At 50.0% G+C, this 25685-nt stretch overlaps 1 protein-coding gene across 1 annotated transcript; it reads right to left on the bottom strand.

Annotated features, from left to right (window-relative positions):
- Positions 1–261: 261 nt before the first annotated feature.
- On the bottom strand, positions 262–24087 carry SLC5A5 (solute carrier family 5 member 5). The gene is made up of 15 exons (XM_056822111.1): positions 23275–24087; positions 22401–22466; positions 21691–21742; positions 19661–19728; positions 18808–18962; positions 14360–14500; positions 13451–13580; positions 9843–9931; positions 8209–8321; positions 7843–7913; positions 6980–7066; positions 6347–6552; positions 5342–5445; positions 3127–3248; positions 262–1416 (listed from the first exon to the last, which is right to left on the bottom strand). Exons 1-15 carry the CDS (start codon positions 23626–23628, stop codon positions 1294–1296), a joined length of 1881 nt encoding a protein of 626 aa, XP_056678089.1. The 5' UTR covers positions 23629–24087; the 3' UTR covers positions 262–1293.
- Between the last annotated feature and the right edge of the window lie 1598 nt (positions 24088–25685).

Below are 25685 nucleotides of genomic sequence, written 5' to 3'. Positions count from 1 at the left end.
CTTCAGGGGAGTGCAGGTGGGACTGAATGATAAGGATGGATGACCTAGAAAATGGAGCTTCTTTTGGAGCTAGGAGTAGTATTCCACCAATCCTTCTCCTCATTCATTCACTCCTTCTTGCCCTATTCAATTCAATTCACCAAAAATCTCTTTGTTTTTAAAACTCTTCTCTTCTCTCTTCGAATCCATACTGAGTATTGAGTGATAAGCACTAAGCAATGGGAGTGAAGAGACTTAAGCCAGGAAGTGTCTGAGGCCAGATTTGATCCCAAGACCAAATATTTATTAATCACCTGTTACAAGTCACATACCTGTAGCTAGGCCCCGGGGATTCATGGACAAAAAACAAACAATCCCTGCCCTCCAAGGGCTTATGTCCTAGTAGGAGATAACCAACTACACAGATAAACAAATACAAATATTTACAAAATAAATACAAAATGATTCTGAGGCTCAGGAGGGGGTACAGGGGAGCAAAAGAGCCTAGAAAAGAATCAGGAGTCTAGGGAAGAATCAGGAGCTTAAGGAAGAATCAGGAGCCTAGGAAAGAATCAGGAACCTAGGGAAGAGTCAGGAGCTTAGAGAAGAATCAGGAACTTAGGGGAGAATCAGAAGCCTAGGGAAGAATCAGGAATGTAGGGAACAATCAGGAGCCTTGGAAAGAATCAGGAACCTAGGGAAGAATCAGGAACCTAGGGGAGAATCAGGAAATTAGGGGAGAATCAGGGACATAGGAAAGAATCAGGAAATTAGGGAAGAATCAGGAACCTAGGGAAGAATCAGGAACATAGGGAAGAATCAGAAGCCTAGGGAAGAATCAGGAACCTAGGGGAGAATCAGGAAAGGTGTTTTGTAGGGAACACTGAGCCTACAAGGGAGCCAAGGAGTTCCAAGATGAAACTGAGAGTTTTCCAACATCTGTTGGCCTACATGATGTATGGAGTCCTCAGGGGGCAGGAAGGTTCTTCCCCCTCCCCCCCATTATATCATACACACACAAACAATTTGACTTCCCCACAGATCCAGCTGGGGAAATAGAATTTGATCCAAACCTATCACTTTCCCCATGAAGACCAAGAGGAAGGTCCATGAGTCCAGGAGGCACCAGCCCTTTCTCTTCCATCCTTAATTCAAACAAATCTAGAGGTCTCCAGAGACAGGAGCATAAAACAAGCTCAGACCAATCAGAGACACAGAGAGCAGGTTCCCGGGTTTGGACTGGCCAGGCCAAAGTTCTGGCCTGGCCCCTCAGTGTGGATTTCTCAGTCTCTCTCAGTCTTTGGAGGAACCCATTTAGATATCAGTTTCCCTGAGCAGGTTGCTTTCCTCTCCCTCCTTGTGTAACTGTGGGTCCTGGGGCCAGAAAGATGGAGGGCCTGGGGGCTTCTTGACCTCTTGTGGGTACTCCTTAGGATCCTGAAAGAAAGAAGAGGGACAGGATCAGAAACAGGTCTAGCCCTGTAGAGGGGCTCCAGGATCAGTGTATAATACAATACAATAAACATTTATTAAGTACCTACTGTATTCTAGGCACTGTGCTAAGTCCTGGAGAGACAAAAAAAAGGCCCAAAAGCTGGGACCCGATTCTGAGGGCCAGCTCCCTTCCTATGGGAGATCAGAAAGGCTTGGATGGGAATGACCAATATGTCTTGCCCCGAATTCTTTCCCCTTAAAGGACCCTCGTTAGGGAGGAAGGGGATGGGGAAAGGGATATTTATCAGGTAAGCAAATCAGGTGGACTTCTCCATTTCCCAGGAGGCCATCAGCTCTGAGGACTTGTGCCCTGGCCATCAAGGGAGAAATAAGCCACAGAGGTGGACTTTGGGGGAGAGACCACCACACCTGCTTCACTCTACTCAGACTGCTTCCATAGAACCAGGGTAAGTAGGTATCCACAGGACAGAGGAATGGTGGAAAATTAACTGTGAGAAAAGCAAGACAATATCATAGGAGAGGGGAGAGTCCAGGGAAAATTGTCCTGTAGACCGAGTCCCTTAGCTCACCCTCCCCTGGAGTCTTAAATCTCCTTCTCCACCATGTGCTCTTTGACCCAATGCCAATGGCCGCCTGGCTGTCCGGGAACAGGACACTCCAGCTCTTGGCTCTGGGCATTTCCCCTGGTTGTCCCCCATGTCTGGAAGCTCTCCCATTTCAGTGCCACCTATTGCCTTCCTGAACTTTAAGCCTCAACTAAGACCTCATTTTCTACAGGAAGCCTTCCCCAACCTCCCCTAATTCTAGTGCCTTCCTCCTCTTCGTTATTGTCCAGAACATGGCTTGTTTGGCCATATTTGTTGGCTTTTCTTTCCCATTAGACTATGAGTTCCTTGAGGGCAGGGACTGTCTTTTGCCTCTCTCTGTATCCCAGAATGGGGCCTACAAGGTGCCTGGCACAATAACAAATGCTTGTTGGCTGATGGATAGACATAGGCCTTGTTTTGACAATTGCCTAAGTGACCCATGTGGCATGAAGTGTTTGAGGGGGGAATAAAAGCAATTGGAGGGACAGCGAGGTGTTCTAATGGACAGAGAGTCAGGCCTAGAGAGGGGAAGTCCTGGGTTCAAATCTGACCTCAGACACTTCCTAGCTGTGTGACCCTGGGCAAGTCACTTAACCCAAATTGTCTAGTCCTTATCACTCTTCTGCTTTGGAACCAATATTTAGTATTGATTCTAAGATAAAAGCTAAGGGTTTTAGATGAATAAATAAAAGCAATCAAAGGGATAGGCCTCATTGCTTCTGTGACCTGGGGAGACCTTTACCATCCATGCAGCCTACTACTAGGATACAAGCTAAATCTCTGGGTTCCATGTCTGACTTCAGCTGCTAATCAATTTGAATTTTAATATGTATATGAATTGCTGGTATTCTTGCTGCTAAGCCGCTATCTTGGCTTTGCCCCCATCAATTGCTGGTATCCTTATATCCTTTGATGGCCATTGCAGAAGTACAATTATTAGCATTACTCTAATCTAAAGATTTCATTCTTCTCTAGATCTAAAACCTGAGGGTCACATTAGGGCCCACTGACCAACCTTCCCAGAAGCCATGGGCCAGGCCCAGTGCATCCCCCTCCCCAGTTCTGCCCCAGCTCCTCCTGGCTGTCCAGTGGATCTGGTTCTGACCTTGGAATTAGACAGGGCCTCCTCCAGGGGCACCGACTTGGCCATGGGGGCCACAGATGACATCTGTTTCATGATGTCCCACCAGAGAAGGCCAGGGCCCAGGTCGCTCCTCTTGGTGGGGCCTGTGGAACGGAAGGAAAGGACAATATGGGTAGCCTGAACCACAGTCTCAGCCTTCATGACTAGAACGCCCTGGAATAGGAGGAAGGACAGGAAGACATAGATGAGCCACCCCTACGGCTGCCCCAATGGCACACCATTCATGACCAACTGCGTAGAAGTTGGATTCCAAAGACATTTAGGTTCCTCCCAGCTCTGACAGTCTTGCTTTTAGAAAGGTCACCTTTGAGGGCCAGCTAAGCAGCATAATGGATAGTCAAGAGAGAGGACCTGGGTTCAAATCTAGCCTTAGATACCTCTCAGCTATGTGAACCTGGGCAAGTCACTTAATCCCAATTGCTTAGCTCTTGCCCTTCTCTCTTAGAGTTATTTCTAGGACAGAAAGTAAAGTTTTTTTTGGTTTGTTTTTTTAGTAAGAGTTTTTTGTTGTTTTTTTTAAAGGTCACTTTTGAGTGCTGCCATTCTGTGTTCTAAACTGTCTTTCTAGAAAGAACTGTGGGAGTAGAAACACAGAAGAAAAACAACTGCTTGATCACATGGTTCAATGGGGATATGACTGGGGATGTAGACTAAACAATCACCCTGGTGCAAATATCAATAACATGGAAATAGGTCTTGATCAATGACACATGTAATACCCAGTGGAATTTTGTCATCTACAGGAGGGGGATGGAGGGAGGAGAGAGGAGGGAAGGAACATGAGTCTCGTAACCATGGAAAAATATTCTAAATTAATTAATTAAATGAAAAATAACATCTCTCTAAACTATGATTTCTTAACCTGAAGTCTATTGATTCATTTTTAAAAAATTGTTTTTAAAAAATATTTTAGGGGCAGCTAGGCAGCTTCATTGTATAGAGAACCAGGCTTGGAGTAGGAGGACCTGTGTTCAAATGTGACCTCAGATACTTCCTAGCTGGTTGACTCTGGGTAAGTCACTTAACCCTAGTTGCCTAGCTCTTGAAACAGATAATTAGTATTGATTCTAAGACAAAAGGGAAGGGCTTTAAATTTATTTATTTATTTTAAATTTTTTATTTAATTGATTAATTAAGAAAATTTTTCCATGGTTATGCGATTCATGTTCTTTCCTTACCCTCCTCCCTCCCCTCTTCTGTAGAAGGGTTTTAAATTATATTTTAAGAAAAGGACTTTGTTATCAGCTCGGTGAATGGATGACAATTTTTTAAAGGAATCAACAGATATTTATTTATGATCTAGAATGTGCTAGACAGCTAATATTGATACCACTTGAAAAGAGAAGATACAGTGAGGGTGATGCTGACAATAACATTCCTATTGGACTTTATTTTTTATTATATTTTATTATATATTTATATCTATATAGAATAATACATATATGTTATATATTATATATACATTATATATTGTTATATATATTATATTAGTATATATAATAACATATTATACATAATATATTTATTTATTATGCTACATTATATATTATTCTTGTATATATTATTATATTATCAGATTATGTATTTATTTATCATATTATTTGTATATTTATTTTTGTTATGTTTATATTAAATTATATAAATATAATAATATATAATATGTATTTATTTATTATATCATATTGGGCAATGAATTTTACATCTAGGACACATAAAGATAACTAAAAGCATGTTTTCTCAACCTGTGAGCCAAAGAGTTATCGTAAGGAGCCTCTGAGTTCATAAATAATTGGCCTCAGATTCAGGAAGATCCAGGTTGAAGTTCTGCTTTTGACTCATATTGTGAGGTCAAAGACTATAAAGTCGAGGAACACGTGCTGAGGAAGTGTCCTCACTGGGAGTTCCTGGATCAAGCTACTCACAAGTCTAATCCAAAGGAAGGATAAGGGACTGGACCATAATTTCATTAAGACAAGAAATTCCTAAATGAGGAAATTCCCTCTCTCAGTGCTGGTTGACACTTTCCCTTCCCTACAACTTCTAGTAAGGGGAGACTTTCACATCCCTTAAGGTTGACTCAGGTCCTCTTCTTACTGGAAGCAAGGTGCTGGATGACCTCTAAGAGGCTCCCAAGACCCAAGATTGTCTCAGAAGCCTGGTCCAAGGCTGTATTTACCTGTCAGGTAGCTGACAAGGACACCGCCCAGCACAGTGGTCAGTGTGCCCAGGGCACCATAATACAGGTAGGAGATGGCATAGAAGTCATCAGCAATGGCAGGTCTGTGGGAAGAGGGTTGTCATGAGTTTTGCCACCCCAGCTCCCTCTTACCCACCCCACTGTCCAAGACCCAGGCTCTGCTAGGGATGGCAAACTTTGTCCTTGACTCCAAGAAATTCCCTGTCTGTTTCCTCTCAAGTTCAGTCAACAAACATTTTTCATCTTTCCTGGAGACCAGAAGATCCCTGAGGGCAGATTAGATTAGAAATTGAACCAGCAGGATTAGAAATGGGTTTTTTTATAGCGGGGTGGCATGGTGGATAGAGCACCAGATCTGGAGTTAGGAGAATCTGGGTTCGAATCTGACCTCTAGCTCTGTGATCCTGAGCAAGTCACTTAACTCTGATTGCCTAGCCCTTGCCCTTCTGTCTTAGAAATGATACTAAGGCAGAAGGGTAAGGGAAGAAAAAGAAAGAAAGAAAGAAAGAAAGAAAGAAAGAAAGAAAGAAAGAAAGAAAGAAAGAAAGAAAGAAAGAAAGAAAGAAAGAAAGAAAGAAAGAAAGAAAGAAAGAAAGAAAGAAAGAAAGAAAGAGAGAGAGAGAGAGAGAGAGAGAGAGAGAAAGAAAGAAAGAAAGAAAGAAAGAAAGAAAGAAAGAAAGAAAGAAAGAAAGAAAGAAAGAAAGAAAGAAAGAAAGAAAGAAAGAAAGAAAGAAAGAAAGAAAGAAAGAAAGAAAGAAAGAAAGAGAAAGAAATGGATCGGGTAGCTTTCAGGAATACTGAGCTGCTCCTTATGGGAGGTTTCCAAGCAGATACTGAATGACCATGCAGCAGGAATATTGTGGAGAGGATTCCTATTCAGGTATGACCTTTGAGGGTATCGTCTAACTCTTGATATTTTCTTTTTCTTTTCTTCCTCTCAATCTATGGCGTTTGTGAGGGCAGGACCACCTCTCAAGTCCTCACCGGTCTCCTGGGGCAGAAATAGTCCTTGGTGGAAGGGTCCCCATGATCACAGTGACATTTAGACCCTCGCTGGCATTGTAGAGCGCGCAGTGATCCGTGAAGGTGGGCAATACGCCCATCGTCTGTGGGCTTGGTGGGTACAGAGTGGCTCCCACGGCCACCCAGAAGGAGAGTACGAAACCTGCACCTAGGCCTGAGAAAACCCCCTGGAAGAGAATCATAACATTTAAAACTACAAGTGAGCTTAGATCCAATCCCCGTTTTATACATGAGAAAACAGACCCAGAGTGGTAACATGAATTGCCTCTGCTCACACAGGAGAATGGGACCAGATGATTGGTCTGTTATTGAGACCCCAGGACCAGGCTCATTCTGGTCTGTGTGGGCACCTGAACCCTAAAGCCCCAGTTTGGGAGCCAAACGTGACAGACAGTGGGGTAGAGTGGGGACCCTCAATTTTAGTTTAGCTTCTGAAGGCTTGAGCTAGACTTTTCCTTCTCAAGGCCTTGGTTTCCCCATTTCTCAAAGAAGAGGGTTGGATGGATGATTTCTAAGGTGTCATCCAGTTGGACAGCCCCCTCCCATCCCCTGTCAACCTTGCAAGGCCTGGGGGGGGGGGCAGAAAGAACTTACTATCGTGTTGCAGACTGGAATGAACATGCCCAGGATGAAGGCTCCAAGCAGTGGACCACTGATCACACCCATAACAGTGAAAGAACCCTAGGGAGGCAAGAGGGTGTTCAGGATTTGGACCTGTGTCTCCTTACCCTTTCCTCACTTCCTGAGAGACTGGCTCTGCCTCAGAAAGAGTGTGGTCTGGGGTCAGGAAAGGAATCAGGAGACTTGGATGTCTTTATGTGAATAAATAATAGACGCTTGTATAATTGAATAGAATGGAGTTAATCCTGTTTGCCATTGGTTCTCTGTGATGTAAGATAAATCCCTTTCCCTTAGCCTCAGTTTCCCCATTTGTTTCTTTTTAAATCCCTCACTTGTCTTTAGAATCAATACCAAGTATCAATTCCAAGGCAGAAAAGTGTAAGGACAAGGTAATTAGGAATAAGTGACTTGCCCAGGGTCATACAGCTAGGAAATGTCTCAGCTAGATTTGTACCCCAAACCTCTCATCTCCAGGCATGGTTCCCTATCCACTGAGCCACTTAGCTGCCCCTTCTTTCCCCATTTGTTAAATGGGGATGATAGAACCTGCATGGCCTTCCTCTCATGGGTAAAATAATTAAATAGAAAAAAAACACACACAAGAAATCACTGTGAATTCCTAGTTCAAGGGTGGGAGCTGTCCTTTAGAATGGATGCTTCCCCGGGGAAGGGTCACATTAACCTCCAAGACTGGGGGCTCCCCAAGGACAGGTCAGCGTCTTCTCCCTCTTTCTCCCTGGAGGCTATGAGTTGGGTTCAAGGTTTGGTCCTCTCTGTTGTTGGGAGTCAGGGTCAGTCTGCTGGGAGATGGACCATCTCCAGAGCTAGGGGCTTACCTGAAGGACGCCACCTCCAAGCAGGGAGGACAGGGCAGCCACGGTCAGACAGGCAGAACCATAGATGAGAGCTGGCGAATACCAGAAACAAGGAGGAGAGGTCATCAGCAGGATTGCCCATCTGAGAGAAGAGGGCATGGATGGGGGCTTCTGGACCCCTAGGATTCCCCCGTAGCCTCTAAACCTCAGACCCAGCCAGCTGTCAGAAGACTCTCACCTTGGCAGCTGGAGGCCCTAAGTGGTCCAGCCTTGAACCATCTTCTCTGGGAAGAAGGCCAAAGGGATAGTCTTTACCCTCTTCTGCTTTCTCCTCTGAGGACCTCTCCCTTCCCTCCCTGCCTCCCCCACTATGCAGCCCTGACTTACACAGTCCTTTGGAAATGAGAGTCAGTCTTCGAGGGCTGATGCTGGGTAGTCGGGGTTTGATCAGATCCTCCACAGTGACAGCTGCCATGGCATTGATGCTTGTGGATGCCGTGCTGCAGAAACACTGAATGTGAGAGCAGGACTTGCCTTCCCCCTTCCCCAAACTGGAGCTCATCCCCTCTTCATCTTCCTAGCCATATCAGATTCTCGAACGTCACCCCAAGAAGCACCCCGAGAACCCAGAACCCAAAATATCAGATGAGAATGCTTAGTACCCAGAACATTAGAATATTAGAGCAAAGAGGGCCTTTAGAACACAGAATGTCAGCTCCGAGAGGAATCTTATGCCTAGAATATACAGTGAGTCAGATTTAGCAGTAGCCTTAATACCTAGAACATAGACTATCAAGGCTGTTAATTCCTAAAAAAACATGTCAGAGCTTGGAGGACCCTTAGAAAGTAGACTATCAAAGATTGGGAGGGACTTTAGGACATGGAATGTCAGAGCTGGGAAGATCCTTAGAAAGTAGAACGCCAAAGCTAGGAAGGTTGTCAGAACCTAAAACACAGAATTTTAGAGCTTGGAGAACCCTTAGAAGAAAGAAAAGCAGAGCTGGGAGGGTCCTCAGAAAGCAGAATAACAGAACTTGGGAGGGACTTTAGGATATGGAATGTCAGAGCTGGGAAGATCCTTAGAAAGTAGACCATCAAAACTAGGAAGGTTGTCAGAACCTAAAACACAGAAGTCCAGCGCTTGAAGGACCCTTAGAAGAATGAAGGGCAGAGCTGGGAGAGTCCTTGGAAAGTAGACCATCAAAGCTAGGAAGGTTGTCAGAACCTAAAACACAGAAGTCCAGCACTTGAAGGACCCTTAGAAGAAAGAAGGGCAGAGCTGGGAGAGTCCTTGGAAAGTAGACCATCAAAGCTAGGAAGGTCATCAGAACCTAAAACACAGAAGTCCAGTGCTTGAAGGACCCTTAGAAGAAAGAAGAGCAGAGCTGGGAGAGTCCTTGGAAAGTAGACCATCAAAGCTAGGAAGGTCATCAGAACCTAAAACACAGAAGTCCAGCGCTTGAAGGACCCTTAGAAGAATGAAGGGCAGAGCTGGGAGAGTCCTTGAAAAGTAGACCATCAAAGCTAGGAAGGTTGTCAGAACCTAAAACACAGAAGTCCAGCACTTGAAGGACCCTTAGAAGAATGAAGGGCAGAGCTGGGAGAGTCCTTGGAAAGTAGACCATCAAAGCTAGGAAGGTCATCAGAACCTAAAACACAGAAGTCCAGCGCTTGAAGGACCCTTAGAAGAATGAAGGGCAGAGCTGGGAGAGTCCTTGGAAAGCAGACCATCAAAGCTAGGAAGGTCATCAGAACCTAAAACACAGAAGTCCAGCGCTTGAAGGACCCTTAGAAGAATGAAGGGCAGAGCTGGGAGGGTCCTCAGAAAGTAGAATAACAGAACTTGGGAGGGCTTTTGGGACATGGAATGTCAGAGCTGGGATGGAGCTCTTAAGCTATGGAGTCCAGTGCCTTCTTGATACTGAGGAGACAGCCCTGCTAGGGGCACTTGTCTGTATGGAGCTGGGTGGGATGTTGTAACAGTTGGGGTCCTCCTCTATCTGGGGGATATTAGAGCTTACCTTAAGGTGCCACTATAGGCACAGGCAAGGAAGAGTCCAGGAACCCCAGGGTAATCCTGGAAGATGTCCAACACCAGGTAAGGCACGTACTGTGTAGGAGAGAAAAGATGGAGAAAGCCCAGGGCTTGCTTGCCATTCCCATCACTCCCATTCCTGGAGGGAGCACACACAGCAAGCAAACCCTCCCTGGTGTTCTCTCCTGGGGTTGCCCCTGATAAGCAGCAGCACCCACGCTGTCCTGGGGAAAGCAAGGATTTTCAGAAGACAGGGGTGACCCTAGAATCTGTGTCTAATGGATTGGGAGAAAAGGCAGCCTTTGACACTGGGGCTCAGAGGTAAAGACAAGACAGTCCATGGACCCATCATGGAATCACAAAGATTCTAGTCCAATCCCCTCATTTTAAAGATGAAAAAACTGAGGTGTAGAGCAGTGAAACAATGACTTGCCCAAGGACACACAACTAGCAAGTAGAGAGGGACAAAATTCAGACACAGATTTGACTCTAAATTCAGAGTTCCTTCTTTTACACATGCTGTCTTCTCCCAGCTGTGTGACCTCAGACACAACACCCAGACTCTCTGTTCACTCATCTTCCTCCTCTATGAAACAGGAATAACAATATTTGCTCTCTGCCTCACAGAGCTCTTGTAGTTTTTTGAGCCTGTAAGTATTAGAGAAATGTAAGTTCTTCTTTGTTATTGCTAATCGTTGTGCCAAATGATGAGGGAACAGAGCCCTAGCCCAGAGCCCAGATGGAGCCCTGATTACTGGCTGTTGTTATCTCCGAAAAGGAGAGGCAGTCCCCGGAGGGCCTGCCTGGACCCCATTCTGCTGGGTGACATCATCCCTTCATCTCTCTGGGAAAAGGAATTCTAAGACTAAGAGCTTGGTGAATTCCCATTGGTGGAAGGAGTACCGTCACCAGGAATCTAATCACGGGTCCAAACCCAAATGAACAACAGTCAGAACAGTAATTAATAATAATTATAATTAATCAGTAACAATATTTAAATTTAATTAATTTGAAATTTACATTTAAAATTAAAATAAATAATACATATTTATTAACTCAGTTAAAATAATAAAAACAGTTATGATAAAATACTAGTAAATGATAAAATGAGTCTCTACAGAAATCTGCCTCCATCCATCCATACCTTCCTGCCTAAGGGCAAATTTGGGGATACCTGCTTACAATTTTTTTTAACTCTTGCCTTCCGTCTTAGAATCAATACTGTGTATTAGTCCCAAGGTAGAACAGAGGTAAAGGCTAGGCAAAGGGGGTAAAGTGACTTGCCCAGGGTCACACAGCTAATATGTGTCCAAGGCCAGATTGAAATTTGGGTTTTCCTGATTCCCAGCCCAGAGCTTTATCCATTGTGTCATCTAGTTACCACTAAGAATGTCCAATTCCCTCAGCCTACACCCTTAGCCTACATCCCTCAGCCTACACCTGATAGTCGCTAAAGTGCCTTCTGACCATATAATCACGTCTCCTGGGGAGATGAACCCCATCAGGAGGGAATGAACACAATGGCGGTCCCATGGAGGAAGGATTAGATCTCTTCTGCTTGGACCAAAGGAGAGGAAGTGGGAGCCATGGAGACAGGCCTGGGAGAAGGGGAAAGAAGAGAAGACTATTCGGGGTTTGAATAATAAGAGCAGTCCAGAAGTGGAATGGGCTGGCCCAGGAGGGGATGAGTTTTCCCCTCACTAGAAGGCCTCAAGCCAAAGCTGGATGATCTTTGGAAGCGATGGTTTGGATTAGATGGTCTATGAGGTCCCTTCTAACTAAATGTTTGTGATTTGACGAGGCCCTAATGTTGGAGGGCTAAGTAAGACCTCTGGACCTGGGATGAGGTCAGCAAGGGTCACAAGGCCTGGAAGCCACCAGCTAGGTGTCCCCTCTCCTTTTAACATCATCACAAGGTCCAGGCTACCCATGAGACAGCAGGATACAGTGGGAAAAGCCCTAAATTTGGAGTCAGACTCTGGTATTAGAGGGTCAGCATTAGAGGCCTGGGCACAGGAGGTCCTGGGTTCAAATCTGGTGTCAGATGCTTCCCAGCTGTGTGACCCCAGGCAAACCACTTAACCTTGTTTGCCTAGCCCTTGCTGCTCTTGTTCCTAAGAATTGATAATAAGACAGAAGGTATGGGTTAAAAAAGAAAAGAAAAAGAAAAAATCTATATACTCTGTGACCCTGGGTCAAGCTGTTTTCCTCTCTGAGCCTCAGTTTCCTCATCTGTAAGATGAGAAGGGAAAAATATATAGTCTGTAAGGGTCTCCTTGGCTCTGACATTCTCTGTTCTAAGCTCCCTCCCAGCTCTGACATTCTCTGTTCTAAGCTCCCTCCCAGCTCTGACATTCTCTGTTCTAAGGGCCCTCCCAGGTCTGACATTCTCTGTTCTAAGCTCCCTCCCAGCTCTGACATTCTCTGTTCTAAGCTGTCTCCCAGCCCTGACATTCTCTGTTCTAAGGGTCCTCCCAGCTCTGACATTCTCTGTTCTAAGGGCTCTCCCAGCTCTGACATTCTCTGTTCTAAGGGCTCTCCCAACTCTGACATTCTCTGTTCTAAGCTCCCTCCCAGCTCTGACATTCTCTGTTCTAAGCTGTCTCCCAGCCCTGACATTCTCTGTTCTAAGCTCCCTCCCAGCTCTGACATTCTCTGTTCTAAGCTCCCTCCCAGCTCTGACATTCTCTGTTCTAAGCTGTCTCCCAGCCCTGACATTCTCTGTTCTAAGGGTCCTCCCAGCTCTGACATTCTCTGTTCTAAGGGCTCTCCCAGCTCTGACATTCTCTGTTCTAAGGTCTCTCCCAACTCTGACATTCTCTGTTCTAAGCTCCCTCCCAGCTCTGACATTCTCTGTTCTAAGGTCTCTCCCAACTCTGACATTCTCTGTTCTAAGCTCCCTCCCAACTCTGACATTCTCTGTTCTAAGCTCCCTCCCAGCTCTGACATTCTCTGTTCTAAGGACTCTCCCAGCTCTGACATTCTCTGTTCTAAGGTCCCTCCCAACTCTGACATTCTCTGTTCTAAGCTCCCTCCCAGCTCTGACATTCTCTGTTCTAAGCTCCCTCCCAGCTCTGACATTCTCTGTTCTAAGATCTCTTCCAGCTCTGACATTCTCTGTTCTAAGCTGTCTCCCAGCCCTGACATTCTCTGTTCTAAGGACTCTCCCAGCTCTGACACTCTCTGTTCTAAGGACTCTCCCAGCTCTGACATTCTCTGTTCTAAGGACTCTCCCAGCTCTGACACTCTCTGTTCTAAGGACTCTCCCAGCTCTGACATTCTCTGTTCTAAGGACTCTCCCAGCTCTGACATTCTCTGTTCTAAGGACCTCTCCCAGCTCTGACATTCTCTGTTCTAAGGACTCTCCCAGCTCTGACATTCTCTGTTCTAAGGACTCTCCCAGCTCTGATATTCTCTGTTCTAAGGGTCCTCCCAGCCCAGATATCCTATACTCTCATTTCAGTGGCCTAAGGGCCTTGTAAAGCAAAGAGGGGCCCAAGGGCACTCCTGCCACCCCCAGCTCATCTGGGCACACTCACAGCACTGCACTGCAGAGTCCCAGGGCCTGAGTGCTTCTCCCTGACAGGAGTTTACCTGATCAGGTGCAGAGATGTGCCCTGCCTGCAGGGGGTCACAGTCTCTGTACAGAGCAAACATGATGACACCACAGATGCTGGCGCTGCCCACAATGAGGAAGAGCCCCAGCTGGTTGATGATCAGTGCCCTGGAGTCAGAGAGGGAAGAAGGCATGTCAGCCAGCCCCAGAGGCCAGGGCTGGGGAGCCTGCCCAGAGATGATGGAGGGCTCTGAGGCACGGATGCCTGGGGATGGGGAGCTCCGAGCTGGGGTGCTCCTGGGATGGGAGCTCCGAGCTGGGGTGCTCCTGGGGATGGGGAGCTCCAAGCTGGGGTGCTCCTGGGATGGGAGCTCCGAGCTGGGGTGCTCCTGGGATGGGAGCTCCGAGCTGGGGTGCTCCTGGGATGGGGAGCTCCGAGCTGGGGTGCTCCTGGGATGGGGAGCTCCGAGCTGGGGGTGCTCCTGGGATGGGAGCTCCGAGCTGGGGTGCTCCTGGGGATGGGGAGCTCCAAGCTGGGGTGCTCCTGGGGATGGGAGCTCCAAGCTGGGGTGCTCCTGGGATGGGAGCTCCGAGCTGGGGTGCTCCTGGGGATGGGGAGCTCCAAGCTGGGGGGCTCCTGGGATGGGAGCTCCGAGCTGGGGGTGCTCCTGGGATGGGAGCTCCAAGCTGGGGTGTTCCTGGGATGGGAGCTCCGAGCTGGGGTGCTCCTGGGATGGGAGCTCCTGATTGCCTTCTGCCAGGAACTGATTGGAAAAGGAACTAGGATGGTCTCGCTTGGCTGCGAGAAAGGGCGGGCCCTGGAGCAAAGGGGCCCATTTTGGCTAAATCTAAGGGAAAATCTCTTGACAGAGCCGCCCCAGCGTGCAGCTGGCTGCTCGGCGGCCCTGTTCTCCTCCTTTGCCTCCCACCCCGGCCTGCGCACTCACAGTCTGGCCTCCCGCTCGCTCCGACAGGCCACGTAGCGCTGGACCTGGGCTTGGTTCACCCCATACATGGACAGCCACACCAGGGTGCCCCCCACCACGAAGGTCCAGAAGGTGTAGCGTCTCCTTGGCTCCAGGTCAAAGCTGTGGGAGAAGGTTGGGAGGGGGGGAGAAGCACGTTCTGAGCTCTTCGCTAGGAAGACCAATAGTGGGCAGGGGGTGGGGCATGGAGCCTAGGGTTGCCCACTCAGGGGGCAGCCTGCAGGCCAGAGCTTTGCCCTTAGCCTGGTCCCTAGTCCCGGCCTCCTCGAGATGCACCAGGTGTCAGCTCTGCTGGGTGCAGGCTTAGAGACTCAGGGCTGGAAGGAGCCCCAGAGCGCACATTGAACAGGTGGGGAAACTGAGGTCCTGAGAGTTTAAGGGATTTGCCCCAGAGTCACACAGCGAGAGGCAGGATTTGAGCCAAATCTGGCATTCAGGCCAGCACACCCCACTATCCGCCTCTGCTTGGGTCCTTGCCCTTCTGGGGATGGGGAGAGAAGCAGAGAGGAAGCCTGATTGTCAGGAGGGAGACTCGGGGGTCACCCTGTCACCCTGACACCAGCCTGGCTCCCGTCCTGACCTTGATCGGTCCTGTACTGAATGATATCTCCAAAAGCAGGCCAGCCCTCAGCCTTAACGAGATCCTGAGGCCAGTCAAAGCTACGGCTTCTTTTTCACAGGGATTGCTCTCCTTTTTACCCCCTGTCACTCCCTGAGGACTCCCAGCCCAAGCCAATAACCCGCCTCACTGGCCACCAAGAGGCAGAGGTGAGCAAACATAATAACGGCACGAGATGAGGCGTGTGTGCCTCACTTTGTACCTGTGGTCGCCCACCTCAGTTCAGAAAGGAAGGAAGCTGCTTTGCTACCCGTCCCCAATCAAGTGAAAGCCTGAAATGCATTCCTAATCCACGTCTTCATCTAACTCCAAAGCCAAGGTCTGAACTCTTTCTAGACCCAATCCAGTACTAACTCCAAATTCATTCTCCACTCCAAACCCCAAATGCTTTCTATGATCCCAAGGGAATTCAATAGGCATAAAATATAACTATCTATAGACATATTTCTATACATAACACATCATTATAAAATATATCTATTTATTACATAGATCTATATTATATATTGTGGTATATATCACATGTATTAGAGAGAGGGTGGAGGGGAGGCTACAGATATTTCTCTCTTTTGGTTAAACTTTTTGTTTTTCCGTAGAATCATAGATACAGATATAGACAGAGAGAAAGAGAGAGAAACAGAGTGACAGAGACAGAGACAGAGGAGAGGGAGGGAGAGAGAGAGACAGAGCAGAGAGAGAGAGAGAGAGAGAGAGGGAGGGGAGGGAGAGAGGGAGAGAGAGAGAGAGGAGAGGGAGGGAGAGGAGAGAGAGAGAGAGAGGGAGAGGGAGAGAGAGATGAGAGGAGAGAGGAGAGAGAGAGACAGAGAGACAGAGAGAGAGAGAGAGAGGGAAGGGAGAGAGAGAGAGAGAGAGAGAGAGAGAGAGAGAGAGAGAGAGAGAGAGAGAGAGAGGGAGGGAGGGAGGGAGGGAGAGAGGGAGAGAGAGAGAGAGAGAGAGAGAGAGAGAGAGAGAGAGAGAGAGAGAGAGAGAGAGAGAGAGAGAGAGGGAGGGAGAGGAGAGAGAGAGAGAGAGAGAGAGAGAGAGAGAGAGAGAGAGAGGGAGAGAGAGAGACAGAGAGACAGAGAGAGAGAGAGAGAGGGAGGGAGGGAGGGAGAGAGGGAGAGAGAGAGAGAGAGAGAGAGAGAGAGAGAGAGAGAGAGAGAGAGAGAGAGAGAGAGAGAGAGAGAGAGAGAGAGGGAGGGAGAGGGAGGCTAAAGACATTTCTCTCTTCAGGTAAAACTTTTTGTTCCTCATTAGAATCTAGATTTATATCTATATCTATATATAGACAGGGCGAGGGTGGGGTGGAGTGAGGCTACAGACATTTCTCCCTTCAGGTTAAACTTTTAGCTCCACGTTAGATCCTATGATTGCATCTCTCACCAGCTTCCTAACTGGCCTCATTGCCTCCCATCAAACCCATCTTCTACCCAGCTGCCAAAATAAGTAAATGGAATTTCTTTTTCCATTTCCCCCCTGCTGGGCTTTGTTAATAATCTGCAGAAAGGCTGATGATTTTTTGGGACTGCTTTTTTTTATCCTGAAACTTTGCCGAAGCTATTATTTAAATTAATTGTTTCATTGAATCTCTAGGATTCTCAGGGCATCTGTAAAGAGATCATTTTGTCTTCACTCTTCATTCTATGCTAATTCCTTTCTTTTTCTTGTCTCTTTGAAATAACAGAGGTTTCTGGATCACTATCACTATGGATGTCTTTGCTTTACCTCTGATCTGTCCAACTAATTCTCCTGTGGTACTAGTCGGATCATGCCAGGGTCCTGCTCAAAAACCATCAGTGGCTCCCTATTGTCCCAGAGAGGCTATTTAAAGTTCTCACATTTCTTCCTTCCTGTCGAACTTTTTGTTCCTCTTTAGAATGGAGATTTTTCAGCATTTTCATAGCACTTTAAGGTTTATGAAGCACTTTATAAACATCTCACAACCCTGGGTGGTAGGTGCTATTATTACTTCCATTTTACAGATGAAGAAATTGAGGCAGACAGTGGTTAAGTGACTTACCCAGATTCACACAGTAAATGTCTTGAGACTAGTTTTGAACCCAGATCTTCCTGATTATAATTCCAGTGCTCAGAGCACCTTGGTGCCCTCTGGCAGTCTCTAGAATATGAATTCAAGGGCAGGGGCACTTTTTGCCTATTTTAGAATCCCCAGTGTTTGGCACAGGGCTTGGCACTCACCATCCACAGTTCTACCTTCTGCATCAGGACCTTTTCAACTCAAGCTTTCTTCCACACCTGGAATGTTCTCTCTTTTCTCTCCCATCTTTTAGCATCCTTAGCTTTCTCCATGCTAAGTGCCACCTCCTCCAGGAAGCCCTGATCCCCCTACCTGCCTTCTTCTAGTGACCTCATAGTTACGTCTCCCGGTGTATGCTGCAGCACCCCACACTGAATGGTCAGAGATTGCCTTTTGTGCCTTTGTATCCCCCCCCTCCCCCCCCCCCCCCCCCCCCCCCCCCCCCCCGGCCCCAGCACTGTTGGTTGAGCTGAATTGTGGGATTTCAGTCTATTGTCCTAACCTTGTCTACATGACAGGGAGTTCTTAACCTCAGATCCACAGACACAGATTTCAGGGGGGTCTAAGAACTTGGATAGGGAGGAAATAGCATCTTTCTTTTCCCTGATGTCTAAGGGAAGCAGCATCCCCTTCTATTATAAATTCTAAAACAATATATTCTGAGAAGAGGTCCAAAGGCTATATCAGAAAAGCTTGAAGAACCCCTGCTCAAGATATCACTTAATCCTAATTCTGGCAATACTAGGGATCAGGAAAATTCATCTTCCTGAGTTCAAATCCAGTCTCAGACACTTACTAGCTATGTGACCCTGGGCAAGTCACTTAAGTCTGTGTGACTCAGTTTCCTCTTTTTTCCCCCAGTTTTTGCATTTGTAAAATGAACTGGAGAAGGAAATGACACACCAGTATCTTTGCAAAGAAAATCCCAAGTAGGGTCACAAAGAGTCAGGCATGACTGAAACGATTGAATGATAACAAACCCTCAAATGTATCTCCTCCCCTCACTGCTAACCCTAGTATATCTTCTAGAGTTTTTTTTTTTTAGGTCCTCCTTCTCTAATCCTTCTTCTGCCCAGTTGCCAGATAGATACAACAAAAGACTGACTCCTTAGCTCCAGAAGCTTCAGTGGCTCCCCTTTACTCTACATTCCGAATCAGCCAACCTGCGGTTCTCCAAAGAAGATTTTCTAGCTTCCACTTTTGTGCCTTTACCCAGGCTGTGTCCATTCTTGGATCTGCTCTGCCCACGCCCATTCTTACTTCCTAATAATGCCTGGAATGCTTTTCCCTACTCACCTGCAGAATTGTGGGAATTGATTGGAATTCCTAGCTCTCTTTCAAGCTCAGCCTGAGGGCTACCTTCTACAAGGAGACTTTCCTGACTCCCCCAGCCCTGTCCTCCAAGTGGTTAATGCTCTCTCCAAAAAAAAATTCCCTTGCATTAAAAAAGAAATCTATTTTAGGGACAGCTAGGTGGCAGGATTGGACCTGGGTTCCAATGTGACTGCAGACACTTCCTAGTTGTGTGACCTTGGTCAAGTCACTTCACCCCCCCTTGCCTAGCCCTTACCACTCATCTGCCTTGGAGCAGATACTTAGTATGGATTCTAAGACAGAAAGTAAAGGCTTAACAAAAATAGCAATGAACTGTTGACTTGAATTGTCCCTCAACTCCTCCCTTCCTCCCCTGGGCTGGACTCCTACTCCACTTCCCCATTAGGATGAAGGCTCTAGAAGTAGCTGGACACTCACTCATTCATGTTGATCCGGGAGTGATTGTTGGCGATGTCCAGCACACGATGAACCCCACCGACCAGAAGTGTGCCCTGTATCAAGATGGCGACGAAGCCAGAGAGCATCACGAACACTTGGAAGACGTCTGTCCAAATGACGGCCTTCATGCCTCCCTGAAGGCCAGGGGGAGGGAAAGAGGGGAGAGAGGTAGGGCTTGTCCAGTGTTCCCCAACCTGCTAGGGCAGAACTGGGAGGGGGCAGGGGATGGGCACCCCAAGGTCTTCCTAGACCGAGGAAATGGCCCTGCCCCTCAACTGAGCACTTTCAGGAAGGATGTTCCAATTTGGGGAGGGAATTCATGTGAAGAAGACCCTGGACCATTGTTTTCCCAATTGGTGTCCCAGAACTGTGGCCCTTGAAGTGTTCTGACCCAGTTGCTGACAAGAATAATCCTTTCCATTGTTTCAACCCATTACACAGGATTTAGAACCGGAAGGGACCTTTGAGTTCATCTAATCCAACCCCAGTTTACAAAGGGCTATTTTCCCCATGTGCTATTTATTGTTATTGTCATGGCAATCTTTAGAGGGAAGCAGGAGGTTGTTGACCCCATTTTACTAATGGGGAAACTGAGGCCCAGAGCTAGGAGGGGATTTTTCTGAGGTCACAGGGCCAGTCAGAAGTAGCTTTGCACTAGAACCTAGGCCTCCTAAATATGGCCCAGGGCTCATTGAAGAGTCCTGGATATGTCTCAACATTTTTTCTCGGGACACCAAAGATACCTCCGATCCTTGGAGAAAAATAGCCCAAGGTGAGATGGGTGAAGGGGCTTGGAATGATCAGAGCTACAGACTGGGCTGGGGATGCTCACCACAGTGGTATAAAAGGTACAGATGGCACCAGTAGAAAGGAGAGATGCCCAGATATCCAGCCCTGTTACTAGAAGCAAGAGTCACAGTGAGCAGACCATCCAAAGGAGAGAAAAGGCCCCGTCATCCCACCCTCCCAGACGGGCTTCCCAAAGCTAGAGGTCATGGCTGTTCTCAGATCAAGGGTTCCTTGGTAGCAGGGTCATGTCTCCCCTCAGACTGGGGGCTCCCTGAGGGCAGGGTCATGTCTCCCCTCAGACTGGGGGCTCCCTGAGGACAGGATCATGTCTCCCCTCAGACTGGGGGTTCCCTGAGGGCAGGATCATGTCTCCCCTCAGACTGGGGGCTCCCTGAGGGCAGGGTCATGTCTCCCCTCAGACTGGGGGCTCCCTGAGGGCAGGGTCTTGTCTCCCCTCAGACTGGGGGCTCCCTGAGGGCAGGGTCATGTCTCCCCTCAGACTGGGGGCTCCCTGAGGACAGAGTCATGTCTCCCCTCAGACTGGGGGCTCCCTGAGGGCAGGGTCTTGTCTCCCCTCAGACTGGGGGTTCCCTGAGGGCAGGGTCTTGTCTCCCCTCAGACTGGGGGCTCCCTGAGAGCAGGGTCATGTCTCCCCTCAGACTGGGGGCTCCCTGAGAGCAGGGTCATGTCTCCCCTCAGACTGGGGGTTCCCTGAGGGCAGGGTCATGTCTCCCCTCAGACTGGGGGCTCCCTGAGGGCAGGGGTCATGTCTCCCCTCAGACTGGGGGCTCCCTGAGGGCAGGGTCATGTCTCCCCTCAGACTGGGGGCTCCCTGAAGACAGGGTCATGTCTCCCCTCAGACTGGGGGCTCCCTGAGGGCAGGGTCTTGTCTCCCCTCAGACTGGGGGTTCCCTGAGGGCAGGGTCATGTCTCCCCTCAGACTGGGGGCTCCCTGAGAGCAGGGTCATGTCTCCCCTCAGACTGGGGGCTCCCTGAGGGCAGGGTCATGTCTCCCCTCAGACTGGGGGCTCCCTGAGGACAGAGTCATGTCTCCCCTCAGACTGGGGGCTCCCTGAGGGCAGGGTCTTGTCTCCCCTCAGACTGGGGGCTCCCTGAGGACAGGATCATGTCTCCCCTCAGACTGGGGGCTCCCTGAGGGCAGGGTCATGTCTCCCCTCAGACTGGGGGCTCCCTGAGGACAGAGTCATGTCTCCCCTCAGACTGGGGGCTCCCTGAGGGCAGGGTCTTGTCTCCCCTCAGACTGGGGGCTCCCTGAGGGCAGGGTCTTGTCTCCCCTCAGACTGGGGGCTCCCTGAGGACAGGATCATGTCTCCCCTCAGACTGGGGGCTCCCTGAGGGCAGGGTCATGTCTCCCCTCAGACTGGGGGCTCCCTGAGGACAGGATCATGTCTCCCCTCAGACTGGGGGCTCCCTGAGGGCAGGGTCTTGTCTCCCCTCAGACTGGGGGCTCCCTGAGGACAGGGTCATGTCTCCCCTCAGACTGGGGGCTCCCTGAGGACAGAGTCATGTCTCCCCTCAGACTGGGGGCTCCCTGAGGGCAGGGTCTTGTCTCCCCTCAGACTGGGGGCTCCCTGAGGACAGGGTCATGTCTCCCCTCAGACTGGGGGCTCCCTGAGGGCAGGGTCATGTCTCCCCTCAGACTGGGGGCTCCCTGAGGACAGAGTCATGTCTCCCCTCAGACTGGGGGCTCCCTGAGGGCAGGGTCTTGTCTCCCCTCAGACTGGGGGCTCCCTGAGGACAGGGTCATGTCTCCCCTCAGACTGGGGGCTCCCTGAGGGCAGGGTCATGTCTCCCCTCAGACTGGGGGCTCCCTGAGGACAGAGTCATGTCTCCCCTCAGACTGGGGGCTCCCTGAGGGCAGGGTCTTGTCTCCCCTCAGACTGGGGGCTCCCTGAGGACAGGGTCATGTCTCCCCTCAGACTGGGGGCTCCCTGAGGGCAGGGTCATGTCTCCCCTCAGACTGGGGGCTCCCTGAGGACAAGGCCATGCCACTTTCTCAACCTGAAGCCTTTCAAAGGGCAGGAAACTTGTAGGTCTCCCTCTGGGTCATACCTTGGTTGAGAATCAGGGCAGGAGCATAGATGACAATTCCTGTGTAGAGCATCTGTTCAGGAAGGCAAAGAGAATGAGTCCTAGCTGGCCTAGTGGGGGCTCTTCCCCCCTTCCCCCAGGGACCTGTCTTTTTTTCTTCTTTTAAATAGTATTTTATTTGGTCCTTTTCAGACATTATTCATTAGAAACAAAGCTCATTTTCTTTTCCTCCCCCTCCTCCCCCCTCCCACTGGCGATGCTGACCCCAGGGACCTTTGTGCCAGACACCAGTCCCTATCCACAAAGTGGGCTGGAGGTGATCCCACAGGCACCCAGCCTTTGGAATGATGAGCATCTTAGCCTTCCCTTGAGGGAGATTCCTGGGCGACCCTCCCTGGGGGCCGAGCTGAGCTTCAAACAGGAATTTCTTCCCAGTATCTTCTCTCATTCCCCATCAACTCTGGTTCTCCCACTTCCATTGACCTTCCCTGAACCCAGCCTCGGAGGGAGGGAACTGGAGCCGGTGAGTCGTCGCCGGAGTGGAGGCTTTCCCTGGGACTCCCACGGTCCTGCCCAAAGCCCCCGACGCCTTTCCTCCACTGGGACCCCAGAGGCGACCCCGAAGGAGGGCCCTCCAGTGACTCAGCTGGGCACCCAGGGAGTCAAAGCTCAGGAGAGGAGTCCCCGGAGGGGCAGGCTTGGAGGGAGGGGAAGGATGAAGGCTGACTCACCGTGGCGATAACGTACTGAATGGTGCCACACAGACGCACCTGACGGCTGAACCTCATCTCCAGATACTAAAGGGGAAGGGAAGGAAGGTCAGACTCTTCGCGTGGCCTTGGCCCTGCACCTGCCTCTCCTGGGAGAACATCTGCAGCTCCCTCTCCTCAATGTCCTCTGACCCACCTACTCCATCTCACGGCGAAGAAACCCTCCTGAACTGGAGCATCAGAGCACGCAGACTTTTGAGGCCCAAATAACCTCGTTTTACAAAGGAAGAGACCCAGAAAAAGGGGGAGGCTTGCCTGAAGTGGCCCAGCGAGGTGTGGGCGGGGGCTGGGGAGACCTGAGATGTCTTGGCTCCTGGCTCAGGTCTTTTCCCACCACTCACGCCCTCGTCCGTCCATCCATGGTGGCAGGTATGTCCCGTCACAACCCGCTCCCACTCTCCCGGCACGAAAACCAACCAGACCAACACGAGGGCGCACAAGCGGATGACTCACGCATGCTCGCATGCAGACCCAAGCCTAAAAAGCAGGTTCCTTCTCCCCGCCTCTGGAATCCACGGGTACCCAGTGAATGATGGGGTTCGTAGGTGTGCTCTAAGGGGGTGGCTGTCTCTTGGACATCGTCCACAAAGAGGCAGAGTCAGGCTGGCCTCTGGGCTCTCTCACCTCCGGAGATGCCTCCTCTCCTTCGTGGGGCGCCAGCACAAACCCCACCTGTCTTCCTTGCCCACTCTCACACGATCACGAGCCCTGATCACTCCCCCCACCCCTGGGAGGTCCAGGGAGGTGGCAGCCGGGAAGGGAGATGGGGAGGGCAGGGGGCAGCCTCCAAGAATCCTCCTCACCCTCCAGGGACCCCTCCGCCCTGCCTGGTTACCTGGTAGGTGCTGGTGAGGCCCAGGCGATAGAAGACGGGAAGGAAGAGGTAGGCAGTGAGAATGGTGTTGAGCAACTGCCCAAGGCACATCCAGAGGAATTTGAGCCCGTAACGGTAAGACTCGGAGGGCACCCCCAGCACCTGGATGGCCGACATGAAGCTGGCCGCCAGCGAGAGGCCCACGGGCACAGCTCTCATCTGTCGTCCTCCCGTGAAGAAGTCCTCCGCCGTCTTCTGCCCGCCGCGGGCCAGCCCGAAGAAGAGCCCGATGGAGGTGGACACCAGAAGCATGAGACCGAAGACGCCATAGTCCCAGAAGCCAAAGGTGGGCCGCTCGGGGCTCCAGGCCTCCATCCCTCCTGCTCACTTTCCAGGGCCCCTTTGTTCCCTCTCTCTACTTCTGCCTCCAAAGCCCAACCTCCCCTCCGGTTGCCCTGGGTAAGGACTTGGCAGGAGGAAGCAGGAGGATTTAGCCTGAAGCAAGGAGCCAGGGAGAAGTGAGGGGAAAGAGGACCGAGCGGCCACCCCAGGAAGGATGCTTAAAGACCCTGCAAGAGAGCTCACTCCCTGATTTCCAGCCCTCTGTTGAGGAGCGCCTGGGACCCCCACATCTGTCAGCTTTGGGGAGATAGTGTCTTAAGGGGGGAAGGCGGGCTGGGCGGTCAGGAAATTGGGGTCCCCCACTTGTCTCTGGGACCAATAAGCAGCCGCCGTCCTGCTGAAGGCTGAAAGGCTTGGCACACACCTCTGGCCCTCGGAGAGGGGGAGCGGGGCTGAGCTCTGAGCTGGGAATCCCAAGGACTCCAGGAAGGGAGAGAGCCCCAGAGCTTTATTGGTCTGGTTAGGGGTTACTCAGTCCCCGCCCACTCGTGACTTCCCAAGAAGAGGGTGTCTCCCTGAGGGAGGCGGGGTGCTAGGCACCCTTTAGGTCCTGAAGGGGAGACAGGCAGGTCTGGGGCAAAGGGTGGGAGCCGTGCTGGGTGTGTGTGTGAGAGAGAAAGGAAAAGGAAGGAAGAAAGGCTTGGAGATCTTCTCGTCCACCTCCACACTCTCCAGGCTCCCAAGGACCCAGGCTTTGCCCCTACAGGCAGACATTCCTAGAGAACAGGTTGGGGAAGGGAAGGGGTGAGAGCTGCTGGTGGGGCCAGGCAGACAGATCCCAGGGAGGTGGTCAAGTCCTGCTCATGATCCAGGGGGCAGGGAAGAGCCAGGCATGAAAAGGGACAGTTAGGGCACCCCGGGGTCCCCTCGACCGCTCCCAAACTCCCTCACTCCCCTGCCTTGGGGATCCCCAGACCCGTCCACACCAGCCGAGTCCCTGGAAGAGGAGATATTCCCCCGGCACCAGGCAGGCCACCAGGGCAGGTTCAGGGACAGACCTAGCACTGCAGCTCCCGATTTTGAAGGGACCTTGGAAATCAATGAGGAAACTGGCACACTGCCAAGTTCAAGACCCAGTTGGACCACTAATTTGCTCTCTGCTCCTGGGCGAGCCCCATCCCCCTCTCGGAGACTCATTCTCCTCTGGCAGGTAGGGAAAATCCCCCAGGAAATTCCACATCCCCTCCAGGACCAGTGCTGACTACCAGGGGGCGGTGGCCTTTTCCATGCGTCTCCACTGCCCCCTCCTGGGAAGAAAGGGCTGAAGAAAAAGGATGACCGAACCCTGCAGATGTCAGAGCTAGAAGGGCTCTTAGAACAGAGAATGGTCACTGTCAGAGCTGGAGGGATCACGGGATTAGACGTTTGGAGCTGGAAAGGACGTCTGGGAGTATTTAATCCAATCCATCCTGTTTTACAGATGAGGAAACTGAGGCCTTAAAAGTTAGGCCACTTGTCCGGAGTCATATAGCTAGTGACAGAGAGATGGCAGAATATTATAATTGGAATGTCAGAGGTTAAAAAACACCAAATCTGAAAGAGATCTTAGTATATTACTATTATTAAAAATGGCAGAGCTGGGAGGGCCCTTAGAACACAGGATATCAGACCTGGAAGGGACTTTAAAGCATCGAATGCCAGAACTTTGAGGGAGCATGAAGTGTCAGAGCTGACATAAAAATGTCAGAGCTGGGAGAACCCTTAGAATCCAAATGTTGGAGTTGAAAGAGATTTTAAAGCAAAGAATATTAGATTTGGGAGGACCCTTAGGACAGAGAATGTCAGAGCTGGGAAGGAGCTTAGAACAGAGAATGTCAGAGCTGGGAGAGACCTTAGAACAGAGAATGTCAGAGCTGGGAAGGAGCTTAGAACAGAGAATGTCAGAGCTGGGAGAGTCCTTAGAACAGAGAATGTCAGAGCTGGGAGAGACCTTAGAACAGAGAATGTCAGAGCTGGGAGGGACCTTAGAACAGAGAATGTCAGAGCTGGGAGGGAGCTTAGAACAGAGAATGTCAGAGCTGGGAGAGACC

This window comes from Monodelphis domestica, chromosome 3 (genome assembly GCF_027887165.1).
Source record: "Monodelphis domestica isolate mMonDom1 chromosome 3, mMonDom1.pri, whole genome shotgun sequence".
Taxonomy (NCBI): Eukaryota; Metazoa; Chordata; class Mammalia; order Didelphimorphia; family Didelphidae; genus Monodelphis; species Monodelphis domestica.
Note: the sequence above shows the minus strand (reverse complement) of the source record. Positions and strands in the feature narration are given on the sequence as shown.

Coding starts and splice junctions, on each gene's coding strand:
- SLC5A5 (XM_056822111.1), bottom strand. CDS start 23,628: ATGGAGGCCTGGAGCCCCGAGCGGCCCACCTTTGGCTTCTGGGACTAT. Junction 18,963..19,660: donor GTACCTTTTATACCACTGTG/GTGAGCATCCCC, acceptor CCTGGCCTTCAG/GGAGGCATGAAGGCCGTCAT. Junction 7,067..7,842: donor TTGGAGGTGGCGTCCTTCAG/GTAAGCCCCTAG, acceptor TTGCCTCCCTAG/GGTTCTTTCACTGTTATGGG.